The 18,690-nt window shown below is 45.3% G+C and overlaps 1 protein-coding gene and 1 pseudogene across 1 annotated transcript; both read left to right on the forward strand.

Annotated features, from left to right (window-relative positions):
• The first annotated feature begins 790 nt into the window (after positions 1–790).
• Positions 791–16,905, forward strand: LOC136641905 (zinc finger protein 665-like). The gene is made up of 3 exons (XM_066618006.1): positions 791–1,023; positions 3,643–4,564; positions 13,607–16,905. The coding sequence occupies exons 2-3, from the start codon at positions 3,657–3,659 to the stop codon at positions 14,301–14,303; spliced, it is 1,605 nt and encodes a 534-aa protein (XP_066474103.1). The 5' UTR covers positions 791–1,023; positions 3,643–3,656; the 3' UTR covers positions 14,304–16,905.
• LOC136642652 (5S ribosomal RNA) lies at positions 4,598–4,717 on the forward strand (annotated as a pseudogene).
• Positions 16,906–18,690: the final 1,785 nt, after the last annotated feature.

Below are 18,690 nucleotides of genomic sequence, written 5' to 3' on the forward strand. Positions count from 1 at the left end.
GGGAATTTCAGCACAGAATGCAGCATTTCACCTCCCTATTTGACAAGCAGCACATTCCAAAATTCCCTCTTCCACACAACTACAAGAGGCCTTCCCTTCTGTGCATTGTGAAAGTCACTAAAATTAAGCGAGTGAAGCTTTCCCCACCATTTCCATGTGCCAGGCTATTGCGAACGGCCTACAGCAGGGTCAGAAAAATCACCATCAACACTGGAAGACTTCCTGCTTTTCCCTGGGGCATTTGGTGGGCTGCTGTGAGATACAGGAAGCTGGACTAGATGGGCCTATGGCCTGATCCAGTGGGGCTGTTCTTATGATAGATAGATAGATAGATAGATAGATAGATAGATAGATAGATAGATAGATAGATAGATAGATAGATAGATAGATAGATAGATAGATAGATAGATAGTGTGGATGGTATTATGCAGGTGTGTCACAAGAGTTTGGAGGGATTTGTTAGTAGGACCCCTGGGGGATGCAAGCCCCTGCTGTCAATGGGTGTGCCTTGTCACTTGTCAAAAAACTGATGCTGTGCCTTGAGAATGTTAGTGCCCTGAGATGAAAAAGGTAGAAAATCACTATGCTAGATGCTGGATAGCCACATGAGGTATATAGATAGATAGATCATATCTATATACCCCCCTCTCTCCCCCCCCTGTGAGTATCTAGTTAGTATCTAAGTATATATGCAATGTTGAAAGTTGCTGTGGCCACCAGAGGCCTCTCGATTTTGCAAGCAAAGAGAAGAGGAAGTTCTCTCTTCCTCTCCCATCCAGGAACATCCTGGCTCCGAGGCAGCCACGCCAGCTGGCTGGCTGGCTCTCCTGCGATGGAGTTTGCAGGGAGGCTGAAGGCTGCTGCGGCCGCGCTCCTGCTGCGCCCGACCGGAGTGAAAACTGCGCCCTGATGGAACGCGCCGCCGCGAGGCCCGCCTGCCTTCCCCAGACGCCTGCAGGATCGCTGTGCCAGGGAGCGGACAGGCTCCGGCTGCGAAGCAGCGAGTGAACGCGCAGGTCCCGGGTGAGTGAGCAGAGCAGGGGCGTGGTCTGGGAGAAACCCCAGTGGTTGGTGTGTGTTGGGCAAGGGGGTGAAGCATCAGTGATGGGTGGATGATGATGATGATGATGATCTAGGGTTGGCTGGCTTCCTACCAGCCTTATGCAGCTGGGAGGAAGGGATGAGTAAAGGAGTTCAGATCTGACACACATTATTTATCCACGTGGATTCACAAACGTGTGGGGGGGGGGTCGTTTCATGTGTCACTGGTGCTAACTAGATGCGTCTTCCAAAACCCCCCCCCGCACCCCACCCCAATGGCACCAACAACTGAGGAGAGGGCGGGCAGCAGGAAAAGGAGGGTAGTGACTGTGATCTGGAGAGTCTACAATGCCAGCATTTACATATGTAAATATGTACTGTACATATAAGAAGTTTCATTTCCTCTATAAAATCATCCTTCCTTTATGCCCATCCGTTTTATGCATGAAAGGTACTCTGCCCAGCATGTCTATTACATATACTGTATTACCTATACTACGTAATATATTGCATATTACATATACCATATATTAACATATTACCTTAAGTAATTTCATTTCCTCTACAAAAATCATCCTTTCTTTATGCCCGTCAGTTTTATGCATCAATTACCCCGCCCAGCATGCCAGCACTTGCCTAGTGCACATACCATAAGTTTATTATGTATACATATATATTACGTATGTATATATATGTATGCAATATGCAGGGTGATCAGATACAATGGAGGACAGAGTTCCTATAACTTTAAGGTTTGGGAGAGGGAATTTTGCCAGGTGGAGCTCAACATGGAAGGGTTTAAAAAGCTGTACCTGGAAAAATGCCCTTGCCTATACAGGCACTCTGTCCACCATTGCATCTGGTCACCCTGGCAATATGCCAGACTGTGTTCAGTTACGGCTCCAAACCCTGCTGGTTTTGTATCTCCATCATGCAAATGGATTATATATTGATGTATTGTTTATTTGATTTTGGTGTTGTCTCTCAATCCATTCTTGGTCCATCAAGATGCATTTTGTACTGCCAGGCCACCATGCAATGGAAGAACACATTCTTAGCACTCCTAGGTTCAGGTGTTCCTTGATATCTCTCTGGTTATAAAGACGTTCAAAGAGCAGAGCTGAATCAGTTCTTAGCCATTTTCATGAGCACAGTGGATTCTTTATTATACTGTGAAGAGGTGGTGGAGAGGTAGGCACAGCCCATCACCTGTCATCTTTTATTCCTGCTAAGGAGTTTCCCATTTCTGAACTTTTTCACTCATTCAGCATGTCCCCATTCAGCCTTCCTGACACCCACAAGCCATTTGGGAACTATACCAGTTTCCCTGCAGAGCTTGACTAGCCTAAAATTACAGATCAGGGGCTTGCAGGATCAGTGCGCAGTCCAAAATAGCATCCATCATACAAAAACAGCACACTGCTTAGGGCCCCATCAGGCTCGTGGTATATTTTTCCCAATTCTTGTTTAATGCTTCAGTGTGGAATTGGTGAGGGTGGGTGGGAGCGGCTTATCAGGAGATCTCTTAAAATAATGTTATGTGATTCGTGGAAAGAGAGTCATGGAAATAGTGACTTGTGGAAATAATGGAAACACTATTTCACCATTCCTCAGAACATTTGTGTGCTAGCTCTTGAACATTTGTAAAGATCAAACATGCAAATTGCTGTATACGACTTATTTATGCATAAACACCCCAGTCTAACTTACTGAGTGGCAAGTGGGCAGTGCTTTTTGACAAATAGATCTGCCACTAGCAAGTGGATTCTAGCCCTCTGCAGGAAATGGCTGGTACCTTTCCAGTGAGTGTAGCATTTCTCCACCAGTGTTACTCGTACCACTTGTGGGACTTGAGATGGTGTCTGGTGGTATGCGCAAGACCCCCGGACCCCCACCGCCTAGCAGTGAGAACAGCAATGCAACATGGCAAACAACGGTAGGAGGCTTGGCTCAGCGGTCAGAGCACCACTGTGCACTTTTCACATGCTTGAAAATGCCCTAACATCTGCCTGAGCCTTCCAGTGGTACTTCCAATAGATGGATCAGGCAAAGTGGTACAGTGGAGAACAAACCTTGAGAAACACTGAGCTAGTGGATCTTTCACACAAATCGCTGCTGAAGTTTTTCTGTCAAAACTGCAACATGGAGCCCAGCCAAGGGCAGTCCGTGCATGCGCTGATCTGAAGTGGTTTGCATTAGTGGTGGGTGGTGGGGTGAGAAAGGGGATAGCAGATTTGGAGTGGTCCTCACCCCAAGTCTGCCATCAGCTCCCTCTAGCCATTGTGGACATGAGCCACCTTGATCTGCTTCCTGCTTGCTCATGTGAGAAGCAGATCATCAGCCTCCTTACCATACTTTCCTCCTTCTAAGACTACTGTAGTCTTAGACAAGCCGCTGTGATTCAGCCTCAGGACTCTCCTGTGAAATAAGGGGATCAAAACACTGGCGTACTTGACAGCTGACTTAACAACCACCTTAACAAGAGAATGTGTGAGAGATCCTTTGAGCACTTGAAACAATATGCTTTTCAAATGCTACATTCTGTATCTTGTCTTCTGGTTTATGAAATGATCTCAGTCTAGATTCTGTCTTTTCTTTCAGCCAGTGGACAGGAAATGGAGACTTCTCAGGAGGAAAGTCCTGAAGAGGTAGAGCTACATTGGACAACATCTGCAAAAATATCTGAAGGGAATAGTTCTTCCTGTTCACCGATAGAGGACGCTTCCGAAAATCAGCAGGGGATGGTGACAGAAAAGATTGAACACTCAGAGTCTATGAGACAGAGTTCTGCTCCATCCCAAGAAAGCTCCAAGGAAGCAACAGTACAGCCAGTTCAGCAAACAAAGCAGATGTCAAAGAAACAGCATCCGTGCCCTGACTGCGGTAAGATCTTCAACCGGACCTCAGCCCTCAATGCCCATCGAAGAGTCCACACAGGTGAGAAGCCCTACAAGTGCACAGAGTGCGGGAAGAGCTTCAGCAAGAGCTCCCACCTCATTGCTCATCAGCGAATCCACACTGGCGAAAGACCCTACACCTGTGTAACTTGCGGGAAAAGCTTTAATCACTCCTCCCATGTTATTACCCACCAGAGAACCCACACAGGGGAGAAACTCTATAAGTGTCTGGAGTGCGGGAAAAACTTTCGGTACAGCTCTGATCTCATCAGGCACCAGATCGAGCATGCAGGAGAAAAACCTTATGAATGCTCTGACTGTGGGAAATGCTTCAGTCGGAGCTCCAATCTCCTTATACATCAGAGAATACACACGGGAGAGAAACCCTATAAGTGCCTTGAATGTGGGAGAAGCTTCAGCTACAGCTCCGTCCTTATCCGGCACCAAAGTGTGCACACATCAGAGAAGCCTTACAAATGCCCCGACTGTGGGGAAGGTTTCCATATGAACGCGAGCCTCCTGATGCACCAGAGAGTGCACACGGGAGAGAAACACTTTTCGTGCCTAGAGTGCGGGAAGAGTTTCCGATGGGTCTCGCGCCTTGCTAGGCACCAGAAGATTCACACCACAGCAAAACCCATATAAATGCTCCACATACAGGGAACAGCAACTGCTGCCTTGCACATGCCCAATCTTGTCTGATCTTGGAAGCTAAGCAGGGTCAGGCCTGGTTAGTACTTGGATGGGAGACCGCCTGGGAATACTGGGTGCTGTAGGCTTATATCATAGTCTTTCGAGACTGGAGGTTGCCAACTACCATACAGGGGACGCTTCTCTGTGTGCTCAGATCTTAAGCTGGAGTGTGCTTCTTTTGCATTTTATTCTTATTTTGTATTCCTCTCCATTTCCTGTCCCTTTTGATTTCTTTTCTAATTTTGGATTGTAAACCACATTTGGGCATTTTATTATTATTATTTTTTGTAAAGTATTATCTATTAGGAACTGTGTATACACCAGTAATAAAACTCTTGCATCTAATCGCTGGTTTTTCATGGCTCAGGACCGGGGGGGGGGGAATACATATTTTAAATCTTTTCAATTTTGTATTTTATATTTTCTTTACCTTCCTGAGCCTAAAGGATGGGGCATGATAAAATTTAAATAGATCCTTCTCCTCTGTGTCTCATTGTAACGGCTGTAGCCATCCAAATGCCATCTCCTTACCAAATAAAGAGAGATGATTTTGGTAAAATTCTGCAGTTTTACTATTACCTGACATTCTGCCCAGTTCGAAGCCTATTTTCCTATTCCTCTCCTTATTAGTCATGCAGCCATGTTCTGTTGGAAGGATCCATAGCTTAGTGGGAGGGCACATGCTTTGTATCTACAGGGCCTATGGTTCAATCCCCTCCAGCTAAAAGGTAGCAGGTGAATAGGAACAGATCCCCTACTGTAGCCCATGAAAAGTCACTGCCTGCCAGAGTAGACAACAACAAGCTTGACGGACCGATGATGAGACTTCAGCAAGTATAAGGCAGTATAAGGCAGCTTCATAGGTTCATCCTTCCTCAGATCTCATTTAAAAGACACTCCAGAACCACAATTAGAGGTTCATCTACATAAGCATGAAATTGTCTTATAATAATAATAATAATAATAATAATAATAATAATAATAATAATAATAATAATAAAACTTTATTTCTATCCCACCCTTCTCCCCAAAGGGACCCATGGCGGCTACTTATACCAAGTGTGATCACTGTCTCCTCTGGCCATCCATTCCAGCTGGTAGAAACTCCAAGGTCTTGGGAAGAAGAAGCTCCTTTTCAGTCTTGTGACCTGAAATCTTTTAACTGGAGTTACTGGAGGCTGAAATTGGGAGCTGCACTTGGATGCAGTTTTGAGAATGGCCCTCCATATTTGCATCTTCATCAGACCCTGATTTCTCCTATCGCTTTCATCTCTTCAATTTTGCTGAACTCATTTGTCAGTTGCCATGTGACTCACTTCACTGGCTAAGGCGGTCAAATGGATTGCTGATCTTAAGTCAAAATAAATCAGAGCTTCTTGATTCAGAATTAGAGATTCACAGCCCAATCCTATCCAACTGTCCAGCACCGGTGCAACTGCAGTGCAGCCCCAGGGTAAGGGAGTAAATGTTTCCATACCTTAAGGAGACCTTGGTGACTGCATCCCCAACACAGGAAGCAGCACATACCCCACAGGCAGAGTAGCACTGGCACTGGAAAATTGGATAGGGTTGGGCCCTCATTGAGAAATCTCATAGATATGGAGTTGAAAAATCTCCTAGGCTGTCCTCCGGTGGTCTGGGACAGTGAAGTAGCCAGTAGAGCTCCTGCTTTCATGTATAAGACCCCAGATTCTGATTGTAGTATCCCCCAGTTGACAAGATAGCAGGTAGCAAAGCTGAGAAAGACCTCTAAGAAAAGAGGGATCACAACAGTTGTACTAACTGCTGAAACAGTGGGAAAAGAACAAGCCAGATGACAGAATGGAAAGGGGAGTCATTTTATTCACATAATTCGTTCACATAATACCAGAACCAGGGGACATCCACTAAAATTGAGTGTTGGGCGGGTTAGGACAGACAAAAGAAAATATTTCTTTACTCAGCGTGTGGTCGGTCTGTGGAACTCCTTGCCACAGGATGTGGTGCTGGCGTCTAGCCTAGACGCCTTTAAAAGGGGATTGGACAAGTTTCTGGAGGAAAAATCCATTATGGGGTACAAGCCATGATGTGTATGCGCAACCTCCTGATTTTAGAAATGGGTTATGTCAGAATGCCAGATGCAAGGGAGGGCACCAGGATGAGGTCTCTTGTTATCTGGTGTGCTCCCTGGGGCATTTGGTGGGCCGCTGTGAGATACAGGAAGCTGGACTAGATGGGCCTATGGCCTGATCCAGTGGGGCTGTTCTTATGTTCTTATGTTCTTATGTTTATTCCCAACACTTATTCCCACTTTCTTGGGGGAATTAAATTTCAACATCAGCTTCACAAAGGAGTTCAAAAGAACCTCAGTAAGCAAAATGTGTAATCCGCACTCACACGCGCACACGCGCACACACACACACGCCGTACCCCCTCCCGCATGAATTTAGCTTTTCAAAGAATGGAATTCTTTTCCTAAGACCTTTGGCAGTGTTTCTCAAACTGGGTTGGGACCAACTAGGTGGGTCGTGAGCCAATTTCAGTTGGGTTCCCATTCATTTCAATATTTTATTTTTACTGTATTAGACTTGATGCTACCATGGTATGTGATGTATTTGGGGAAATGTGACAGATCTATACTTTGAACTACATATATGCTTTTAACAATGATAATAAATGGGACTTACTCCTATGTAAGCATGTGTAGAATTGCAGCCTAGGATTGTTAAAAATGTTCCTGCTTGATGATGTCACTTCTGCCCATGACATCACTTCTGGTGGGTCCTGACAGATTCTCATTCTAAAAAATGGGTCCTGGCGCTAAAAGTTTGAGAACCACTGACCTGTGGTGATGGAGGTGGAGAATCAAACCGTGCCATATAGCCACAGTCATTACCTTGTCACTCAAAGCTAAGAAACTCAGGTCAGGCTGGATATACACGCACCACTAAACAAAAGCTGTGGAAGTGACTGCACTGCTTGTAACTTCACATGCACATCTATCACGGTTTGCAAGGGTTCGGGGTGTAAACCAAACAAAACTTGCAAGGAGAAAACTAGCGTGACAGGGTGAGAGTAGGCTGAACCCTTTCTTTCTGCTGCTGGTGTGTGCGCTCACACGTGTGTTGCTTGCAGGAATGTTCAAACACAGAATCCTCCACCAGCAGTGTGAGGAATTTCAGTTCACTCAGCTACCAACATATCCAGACTGGATCAATGCATGCAGCTGAACAAGATGGTTAATGGGCTGTGTATTTGTGACCTCAGAGAGGAGAATGATATCTTTTAATGTTCTCCCACACACAGTGCAAAAGTTACTGGCAAACTGAAAACCAGCAGCACTGTGGGTAAACAGGCTGGGCTGGGCTGGGCCCCTCTCTATTTATGTGCTAATTTTGGGTTTGCAGGGAAAGTTTGGCATTCAATGATGCCATTTTCCCCACCTGAAGTCACAAATGGAGTACTCCAGGTTATGCTCTCATTCTGTGGGTGGTGAATAGAGCAGGCTCCAGTCTGAAATGGAAAAGGTGCGTCATTGACTTGGCAAACAGAGAGGCAGTAATCCCATGTGTAGTGGCTGGCTGGCTCCCTTCCTGTTAATATCTAGCTACAAATGGAGCACATGACCACTTTAAAAGGAAAATGCTTTCTAAAGGCTCCTGATGCCAGCTTTCCTGCACCTGATGAAGGGAGTGAAGGAACTCCTGCAAGATCTGTCAGTCTCAGGATGACCAGACCAATTTTTCCTCTCTTTAACCTTTAACCTAGAAAAAAAACTTGAATGTTCTCCTTTTCCCTGTGTGTAGACGGCATTACAGTGGTGATATAATTTTAAATTTAATAATAAATAATATAGTGTTTAAATTAACCATATGAAATCCATATACATGAGTGTTTTTAACTTTTATTTTTATGTCCTACATTATTTTCTTGGATGTCCTACATTTTGGTCCTCTTTTGCAGTTATGACACGTGGTCACCCTGGTTGAGCTTCATGCAGCCACTGAATAAGAAGACCACCATTACAAAATTATGCAGGGGATGGATAAAGTGGATGGATGTTCTTTTCCCTCTCACACAACACCAGGACCAGGAGACATCCACTAAAACTGAGTGTTGGGAGAGTTAGAACAGACAAAAGAAAATATTTCTATACCTAGTGTGTCATTAGTCTGTGGAACTCCTTGCCACAGGATGTGGAGATGGTGTCTTGCCTAGATGCCTTTAAAAGGGGGTTGGACAGATTTCTGGAGGAAAAGTCCATCAAAGGTTACAAGTCATGATGGATGTATGCAACCCCCTGGTTTTAGAAGTAGGCGACCTCAGAACGCCAGATACAAGGGAGGGCACCAGATGCAGAGCTCTTAAGAACGTAATAAGAAGAGCCCCGCTGGATCAGGCGATAGGGCCGTCTAGTCCAGCTTCCTTGATTTCACAGTGGCCCACCAAATGCTTCAGGGAGCACACAAGACAGCAAGACACAACCTGTGTCCTGGTGCCCTCTCCTGTATCTGGCATTCCGAGGTAGTCCATCTCATTACGGTTGCACATACTCATTATGGCTTGTAACCTGTGGTAGACTTTTCCTCCAGAAATTTGTCCAATCCCCTCTTAAAGGCACCTAGGTGAGATGCCATCACCACATCCTGTGGCAAGGAGTTCCACAGACTATTACAAAATCTCTTGTTGTCTTGTGTGGTCCCTGAAGCATCTGGTGGGCCATTGTGAGATGCAGAAAGATGCCCTGGATGGGCCCCCTTTGGCTTGATCCAGCTCTTGGGGCTCTTCTGATGTTCTCATGCTCACCTCTCTGGAAGCTGCTTCGACTCCAGGAGTCCTTTCCGCGTTGGCCACCAGAGGTCTCTGGCTTGGCTTCCAGAGAGGAGGGGGTGGGAGGGATGATGAGCTTCCTGTAGTCACCGGAGGGGCGCACCGCGAACGCCTCTCTGCTGCCTGCGGTCCATGCGTGCTGGGCTGGAGGCGGAGAGACGGGGCCAGCCGCTTCCGTGCGCGACCGGAGTGAGAACTGAGGCTGATCTGGGCTCCGCAGCGGAACGTTCGAAGCAAGCCAGAGACATCCAGGTAGGCGCAGCACGCTGGAAGGACCTGCAAGGGGGACGCAGGTTCAGTGGGGCCTCCTCCTCCTCTTGCCCCTGCATAGATGTGCATCCCACACTGGCCACAGGATACCACTGGAGCTGGGCTGGATCTGCAGGCTCTCTTTTATACCTGTTAGGCATTTTTATGGCTTTTACGTCTCTTTTTTCTTCCCTTGTGTTTTATTTATTGCATTTTATTTCATCACAGAGAGACGATGCTGTTATATCTGGAGGTGTTTTTTTGTTGTGGATGACGCATAAAGCACAAAACACCACATTTCTGGTGTTTAACATATCCAAGTAAAAGCACAAAACACTGTATTTTGGTGTCTCCCAGAAATTCAAACAGATTTCCAGTTAGAAATAATATCTGTGGCTGCCTGCAGTGGTTTTCAACCCTTTTTGTCTCATGGCACACTGACAAGGCACTAAAATTGTCGTCAAGGCACACCATCCGTTTTTGGATCATTGACGAGGGACACCATGCTATTGGTTGGGGGCTCACATCTCCCAAAGGCCCTACCTTTGACCCTCCCTCAAGCTCCCACGGCACACCTGGGGACCATTCACAGCACACCAGTGTGCCACGGCACAACGGTTGAAAGTGGCTGTTCTAGCGCAGTGATTTTCAACCTTTTTTGTCTCGCAGCACATTGACAAGGAACTAAAATGGTCAAGGTGCACCTGCACCATCTGTTTTTTAACAATTGACAAGGTGCACCATGCTGTTGGTAAGGGGCTCACTTCCTCCAATGGCCCTACTAATAAATGACCCTCCCCCAAACTCCCTTGGCACACCTGCAGAACATTCGCAGCACACCAGTGTGCCATGGCACAGTGATTGAAAATGGGTGCTCTATCACCTACCTCAGTGGTTCTCAAACTGTGGGCTGGGAGCTGATTTTGGGTGGGTCCGCAAAGGCTGATGGAAAGTTCAGATAACTAATTGCCTCAAGCCCTGAGACTATTCAAAAATCAGATACTGTAGTTGCTAATGATCCTACAAAGAGCTCAGCTCCTGCAGTTTGCAAGCATGTGTAAATACAGGGAGATAAATGTTTGAGGGTCTTTCTTCTGGTTATTACTTATAAAGAAATAAAATATTTTTTTTCTTGTAGATCTCCCTTTTTTAAAAAATCTGGTTAACCCAAGTGGGTCCCGACAGAGCAGCTATTTTCAACCACTGTGCCATGGCACATTGGTTTGCTGCAAATGGTCCACAGGTGTGCCACAGGAATTTGAGGGAGGGTCATTTATTTATAGGGCCATTGGGGGATGTAGGGGATGTGAGCAGTGCAGTATGCCTTGTCAATTGTCAAAAAACTGATGGTGCGCCTTGACAGTTTTAGTGCCTTGTCTGTGTGCTGTGAGATGAAAAAGGCTGAAAATCGCTGTGATTGAGTTTAATTTTAAAAAGTGGGTCCCAGTGCTAAAAAGTTTGGGAACCACTGACTTACCTAGTATGCTTTTAAAGTGTTTAAGATTAATAAAAATGAGAACTTGGAATAAAAACACATAACTCCGCTTTCTGCCCTTTTCTTTTAAAAAAAACACCCACGAAATATGTGGGGGGGAAAAAAGCATTTCTGAACACCTCTAGCTATATCCTATTTGCACACAATGGAGACCTTTCTCTGCTTTCTGGAACACGGATATCAAACTAGAAAATCACTTTTTAAAAAGTCTTTATCTCTTCCTTCCTCCCCCAGGATTGTTAGTGGTGTAGACTGAGGAACCCTGCTCAATGGAGACAGCGGCAGAAGTGTCATTGATCTGCGACGACCACAACCCTAAAGCAAAGGAGAACCCAAACGCACAGCACTGCCGTAAGGAATTCCTTAAGTTTTTTGTAGTTTGTATCTGCCAGCCCAACAAAGCTGCTGCTTCTTAGGAGCCACTAAGAAGAGGTTGCCTGCTGTTGGGTGGGAAGCTATTGTGCCTTTTCCCTCTGACAGCAAACAAAGTCATATTACGGGAATGGATTGAATATACTCTCCTTTTTCAGTTCACAGGCTGGGCTCTAGAAAGGGGAAAAAATTGATCCTGTCCTGCTCATTAGGCAATGGTTTTATACTGAGGCAGGCCACTGATCCATCTACCCAAGTGTTGTCTAGTGCAGAGGTTCTTAACTTGAGGTTTGTGGATGGGCTCTAGGGGGTCCATGAATTGGGTTCAATCAGTGTGTGTGTGTTTGTTTTGCTGGGGAGAGTGTCCATAGTTTTCTTCAGATTCTCAAAGGCCAAATGACCCCAAAAAGCTTAAGAACTACTAGTCTACTGTGAGTGAAAGCAGATCTCCCAGGTCTTGGGCAGTGTCTTGGAGGCCCAGCTCTGCCAGTGAAGGACTGAATGACATGTTGATGTGCTTGGAGCTCCTGACCTCTTTAAAAAATATGGAAATCAGCCCTGAGGGGGGAGCCAGTTGGATCAGGACTGCTAAGCTGGGCAAGGGTTTTTAATTTTGAATTTTTTTGTTTCCCTGCTTAATCTGCTGCTTCTGATGCTGCTATTAGCCATGGTGAGGAAAAAAAAAAAGTCAAGCACTTGTCTTCTTCCCCTGTTCCAGCAAGGTTCTTTTGAGCAGGAAAAGAGGGAGAATTTTGAGCATGGAAACATTAGGGTGGGGTAGACCCAATCCAATTTAGAAGCCCCCACAGTTTTTAAGTCTTTAAGAAAGGCATCTGGGCAGTCTTCTCATGTTGTGTAATGTGGAGTTGGGCAGCAAGAGCCTTTGAAACCAGACATGTCCAATAGTGAAAATGGAAGACTCTGGTTGGTTTTCGTTCTCAGCAACTGTAAGAGAGAGTACTTTCTCAACTTATCTTTATCATTTGGCATTTTTCATGACTGAAGTTTCTGCTTAGGAGTAATGTGACTTTCAATGATACACTGGGAAGGATTCAATGGTAAGTGTCATAACTGCAACATTCAGAGGGATAGGCCCTCTTGGTATGTGGACTCCAAGTGTGACTTGCTGTTCTTGATCACTGAAGGCAGGTATGGCTCTTAGACTATATTGCCTGAAGAAATCAAGTCTTTCTACATGTCATCTCCCTTTCATTGGGAATAGTCAGTGTGTAGTTAGTCTGTGGAACTCCTTGCCACAGGATGTGGTGATGGCATCTCACCTAGGTGCCTTTAAGAGGGGATTGGACAAATTTCTGGAGGAAAAGTCCATCACGAGTTACAAGCCATGTTGTGTATGTGCAACCTCCTGATTTTAGAAATGGGCTATGTCAGAATGCCAGATGCAAGGGAGGACACCAGGATGCAGGTCTCTTGTTGTCTTGTGTGCTCCCTGGGGCATTTGGTGGGCCGCTGTGAGAAACAGGAAGCTGGACTAGGTGGGCCTATGGCCTGATCCAGCGGGGCTGTTCTTATGTAGTCCAACATATTCGCCATATCTTTAACCATATTCCACCATATTCCACCATATTTTTAAATGACTCACATTAATTTGTTATCTTTCCTGCCCCTGTAGTGTTTGGAGCTGGGGTGGAGGGGCAGAATTTTCAGTTGTGAAAACGGAAAGCAACAAAATGATTTTTGTCTCCACAGGACACGGAGTGGTGACAGAGCCTGAGAAACAACAGACGCTTGTGAAAGAAGAAGAGCTGGAGCACGTGAAGGTGAACGTGTTGTCAACAGAGGGACCCAAAAAGCGAGTTTTCCAAAGCTGCAAACGGGAAAGAGGCGGTGGGAGTCATTTGCCAGGCAAGCAAGAGAAGGTCACCCTGGACAAATTCCAAGATGGTAGTGCTCACTGCAAGGGGGAGAGTTTCAAGAATCTGGACCAAATTGTTATCCAGCAGTTGATCCACATTGGAGAAAGTGAGATTGCGTGCAGCAAACAGGAGAACTTCCGCCGTAGCTCAGACCTCAGTAAGATCATCCACTTGGGAGAGAAGCCTTACTTGTGTATTATCTGTGAGAAAACCTTCCGCAACCACTCGGGTCTTATGGTACATCAGAGAATTCACACAGGGGAGAAGCCCTACAAGTGCCCTGACTGCGACAAGAGCTTCAACCAGCGATCACACTTGACCTCCCACCGTGGGACCCACACGGGAGAAAAGCCCTTTAAATGCTTTGATTGTGGCAAAAGTTTTAGTTACAACTCTGGCCTCGTAATCCACCAGCGGATCCACACCGGAGAAAAGCCGTACAAATGTGTGGACTGTGAGAAAAGTTTCAGTCAAAAGTCGCACCTGCTTTCACATCAGAGGACCCACGTGGGAGAGAAATCCTTTAAATGCCCAGACTGCGGGAAGAGCTTCAGCTACAACTCTGGTCTCATGATACATCAGCGAATCCACACGGGGGAGAAGCCCTATAAATGCTCCGACTGTGGGAAAAGCTTCAATCAGCGGTCACACCTCATCTCACACCAAGGAACTCACACGGGACAGAAGCCATATACGTGTAAGGACTGTGGGAAGAGCTTTAGCTTCAATTCCGGGCTGGTTATACATCAACGACTCCACACGGGGGAGAAGCCTTATAAATGTCCCAGCTGTGGGAAAAGTTTCAATCAGAAATCACATCTTATTTCACACCAGAGAGTCCACGCTGCACAGAAACCCGGACATGTATGAAATTATATGGTGGGCTAATTTCTATTAATGTCGTCTTGCTTTTGAAGGAGGTGGGGCAGTGCTTTCTAACCAGTCCTTTAGGGAGCCTGGAGTGTGGCTTGCATTACTCAACCAGAGTGCCTCGTGGCAATGGCTTGAATGTTTAAAGTGAATTCACATGTGCATGTTGAACATTTGTTGACTAGTAACAAAAGGAAAGGCAGTACCCCAGGGCAATGCACAGGTTTAAGCCATTTCTGCCCAACATTGCACATACGCAACAGGGATCAAATGTGTACACCTGTGGGATGGGCAGAAATGGGTTAAATAAAATCCCAAGCTGCGACAGGTATGAGAAAACTTATTGCCCTGCCCCCAAATCAATTAATCCAGTGACAAAGTACTTTAAATTCATTTCCAGTTGTGGGGAAGGGATACACACTTAAAATGCAGGTAGTCCATACTTAAGTACAGGTTAGGTTCCGAAGGTCTGTACTTAAGTTGAAACATACTTAGGTTGAAATATGTATTTATGCGACGTAAAAAATTGTGAACAACTTTCTGTAGTGGTTGAAAAACAGTGTAGAAATATTTATTTCTATAAGTCATGTATCTATAAAATAGATAATAACGTACTCCATAGTGAACGTGCACTCTATAGTAACTCTGCTTTTTTTGGTTGTGTAGCGTACAAAATGGGCATTAGAGCAGCTTAGATGGGAGGAGGCTACATTTCTATTAGTTGTATTTTGCAAGACATGACAATTTGCATTTGTATTAGTTGGAGACAAACACGAGTACTGTACAGTTCTGTTAAGCACCGTGCTAGTTCTCCTTTACTCACCACTTCTGCACCTCCAGACCCAGCATTTCTCTCCCTCTCACAAACCAGTGTCTCTCTCCATCTCCAAAACAGTGCAGGTCCACTTGCCTGAGAACATCAGAGTGGACCGACTGCACCCATGCAACATGGCTCTCTTTTAAGTTGGGACGTCAGTAAATCAGATGTCCTTAAGTCGGGGACTACCTGTATAATGATTACCAATTATACAAACCCCAATTAAAACTTGTTTTGCTCCTTTTATTATTTTTTCACTTATATTCCGCTCAGTGTCCAAGGAGGTCAGGTGTGTCTCATGTGATTTTCCTCTCCTCTGCTTTGTATAGCAAATGGGGTGGGTTAGGCTTAGGACAGGGGTGCCCAAACCCCGGCCCTGGGGCCACTTGCGGCCCTCAAGGACCCCCAGTCTGGCCCGCGGAGAGCACCCAGTCTCCAATGAGCCTCTGGCCCTCTGGAGACTTGCTGGAGCCCGTGCTGGCCCAACGCAACTGCTCTCAGTGTGACGGTCAACTGTTCAACCTCTTGTGTGAGCTGTGGGACAAGGGTTCCCTCCACTGCTTGCTGTTTTACATCTGTGATGCAGCAGCGTCAGCAAAGGAAAGGTCAGCTTTGCTTTGTTCAAGGCCTTTTATAGGCCTTGAGCTATTGCAAGACCTTCATTCATTCATACAAGTTCCATCTCCAATATATTCATTTATGTAAATTTATTCAAATTTGAAATGTAAATTAGTTCTTTATTTTTCCCTGCCCCTGACATAGTGTCAGAGAGATGATGTGGTCCTCCTGCCAAAAAATTTGGACACCCCTGGCTTAGGAAATAGTGACTGGCCCAAAACATTTCAGGACTGGATGAGGTCTTGCTGTTCTTAACACTTCACGGGCTTTAGGTTATACCCCTTGGTGTGTGTGGAATCCTTTTAATTCAAGTATACAGCATGTGTGAAAACCATTGTTTTTTAGCCATGTGTCATTACAACTCTACTTTTTAAAAGCATCATATAGACAAAAGAAAGCAAAACAAAACTGCAGCTGAAATCCAAAAAAAGCAGCAGTAGGATAAAAAAATTTCACTCTGGGCATGGCCACCAGTAGTTTCCAAAGACCATCTGGAACAGAAACAGTGGTGATGTGCTTAAATGAGCCATCCCAGTCCCAGCAGCACAAGCAGAGGTTTCCTATGGTATCTTCCCAAATACCAGACTTTTTTTTTTCCAAAAGAGGCAGATCAAGCATTCAGATTGAGACACCAGTATATCATCCTGTGATGACATGTATTTTTGCATCTGCTGTAGTGTCCTTTTAGTATGAAAATCAGTCAAAAAAGTAGGTTAACATAGTCAACACGCACTGGGCTTACAGGATTTTTTCTGGCTACTGATGCTGGTGATCATGAAATATTGTGCCTGTAAAAACACTTTTCTTGGGGGAGGGGACTGGGATTATTATGTGAGTGGCAGGAAAAGCTTTTGAATTCCTAGACAATATTTTTAAGAGCCAAAACACTGCAGGGATGAGTACAAAATGTTAAAACGTTTCAACAGCACTATCAGTGTTTTTAGCTCTCCTGGCTATGGAGAGACCTAGGATTATTCAGTTACTGATTAGAATTATAAATGAAGGAATGGATTGTGGTGGAATCATATTTACACATTTAGAAAACATTTTAAAATGTCCACTGTGGGAGGTTGAAAAGAAATCATCTCAGTGATTGCCCTGATCTTAAGTTCTATGGCCTGGTAAATTAAAATGGATTTAAACATAGAATTCTTATCAGATGAACCAAGTGAATTTATCTTGGTCAATAAATACCAATAACCAATTTGTCTGTGTGGCTCTTCTTTTATGAGATAGTGGTTTATGGTGCCTCAAGCAAGGAATCTGGGAGGGTCACAGAAGGGCATCCTCAAATCTTACTTAAACTAAATATTGTTAATTACTTTAATGGATCATAGAAATTATCCTGTTCATCCCTAAAAATCTGAGAGGCCAGTCAGAATGGAGAAGAGGCCGAAAGGAATATAGAGTGGCAGATCAATAGAGTTCCTGATCTAGGATTAGAGGTTGACAGTGTGTGATTTGCCAAAGGTTACCCACAGAAGTGGTAGGATTGACTGTGCATCACCCTGGTCTGTCGGGCACTTTAATCACTACATCACCAGCACTCTTCTCATAAAGCAAATTAGTAGCAACAAATTCATCCTTCAGCAGTCTTGGTACCCAGACTTTTCTTAGCTCCTTCGTCCTGGAGCTCCTCTGCCTCTTGGTCTTCCATCACCCACCTGGCCTGACCCTATAACTTCAAACAGATACAGATGTGCCACTTTTTTTTTCATTTTTGCTCTTGTGCTTTTAAGAGCTGCAGCAATCTGCAGCTCTGTGCTGGGAAGGGCTCACCCTGTGGAACATGATCCTGTGATGACTTTATTCGATGCACAGGAGAGCTGCTAGAAAGAAGGTGGTACACCTGACTGCCAGTTCCTTCTGGGTCCCTGATTCTCTTCTGCAACATGTCAGCCATAACCTCTGGCTACTGATGTGCCGCTGCCGCCTACCTGTGAATCCATATACTGTATTATAATTCCCTACCTCTTGTGTGATGGAATCTGTTACCTATTTTCTGGCTGTTCCTTGCGTCCTCCAGCTTCCACAGTGCCAGTCAAAACTGTTTCCCTGCTCCCTGTTGCTGATACCTCCACAGAGGCTATGAATGGTAATGATCAAATGTTTATTTGAAGGTAGTGAGCTGCCTTGATGTTTCTTGCTGGATATAGAAAGGTGGGGTGTAAATATATTTAAGTACTATAAACCCATAGTATTGAGGCCACTGCAGAAGCCTTTAGGTTCTGGCATGCGTCTGCAATGTTATTGGCACAAGTTAGCAAACAATTTACTTCGGAGTTGTTAATTCTCCCATTGCCACCAGGTACCTTCTTATTCGGATATGATAAACCATCAATGGTCCATTAAAAAAATTCAAAAAACCAAAGGATGGTCATACTATCATTGAGTTGGCATCCTTCAGTCTCGGAAGACTACGGTATCGCACTCTGAATGGTGGTTCTGGAACAGAGTGTCCTCTCCAGTGCGCGAAGCCTGGGTAAAGTAGGTATGGAGGATAGGCTGTTACCCATGCAGCAAATCCCCCCTCTCCACGTCGCTGAAATGGTCCAATGGAAAGGCAGAGGCCAATACGGTTGGTTCCAGCGGCATTGCAGGAGTTGCCAGAGCGTGACTGTGTTCAGCCACGAACTGCCTCAGGGACTCCGGCTCCGGATTTTGCCTCGAGGTTGACTCCTGAAGCCTTTTCCATAACTGGATGTAGCCACAAGGCAGTGGAGGTTTGGGATCAGAGTTTTCCTTCTCTCAGATGAGCTGCCTTCCCAGGCTGACGAGCCCCATCTACCCGGTGGCTGTTTAGTCACCTCTTATGACAAGTACAGCCAAACTGAAGGCCTATTCTTATCCCCAGCCCCCAGGGGTCATTACTACCATTAGGAGCATTTAAATGTGTGACCTTAATAAATTCTGTGGCATTGCCCTAATGTGCGCCTGCCACCACGTGAGCCC

This window comes from Tiliqua scincoides, chromosome 2 (assembly GCF_035046505.1).
Source record: "Tiliqua scincoides isolate rTilSci1 chromosome 2, rTilSci1.hap2, whole genome shotgun sequence".
In the NCBI taxonomy this organism is placed as follows: Eukaryota; Metazoa; Chordata; class Lepidosauria; order Squamata; family Scincidae; genus Tiliqua; species Tiliqua scincoides.

Excerpts from the sequence above, each read along its gene's own strand:
- LOC136641905 (XM_066618006.1), top strand. The coding sequence starts at position 3,657 with ATGGAGACTTCTCAGGAGGAAAGTCCTGAAGAGGTAGAGCTACATTGG. Across the intron at positions 4,565-13,606 it reads AGGCACCAGAAGATTCACAC|GGGAGAGAAGCCTTACTTGT; the intron begins CACAGCAAAACC and ends GATCATCCACTT.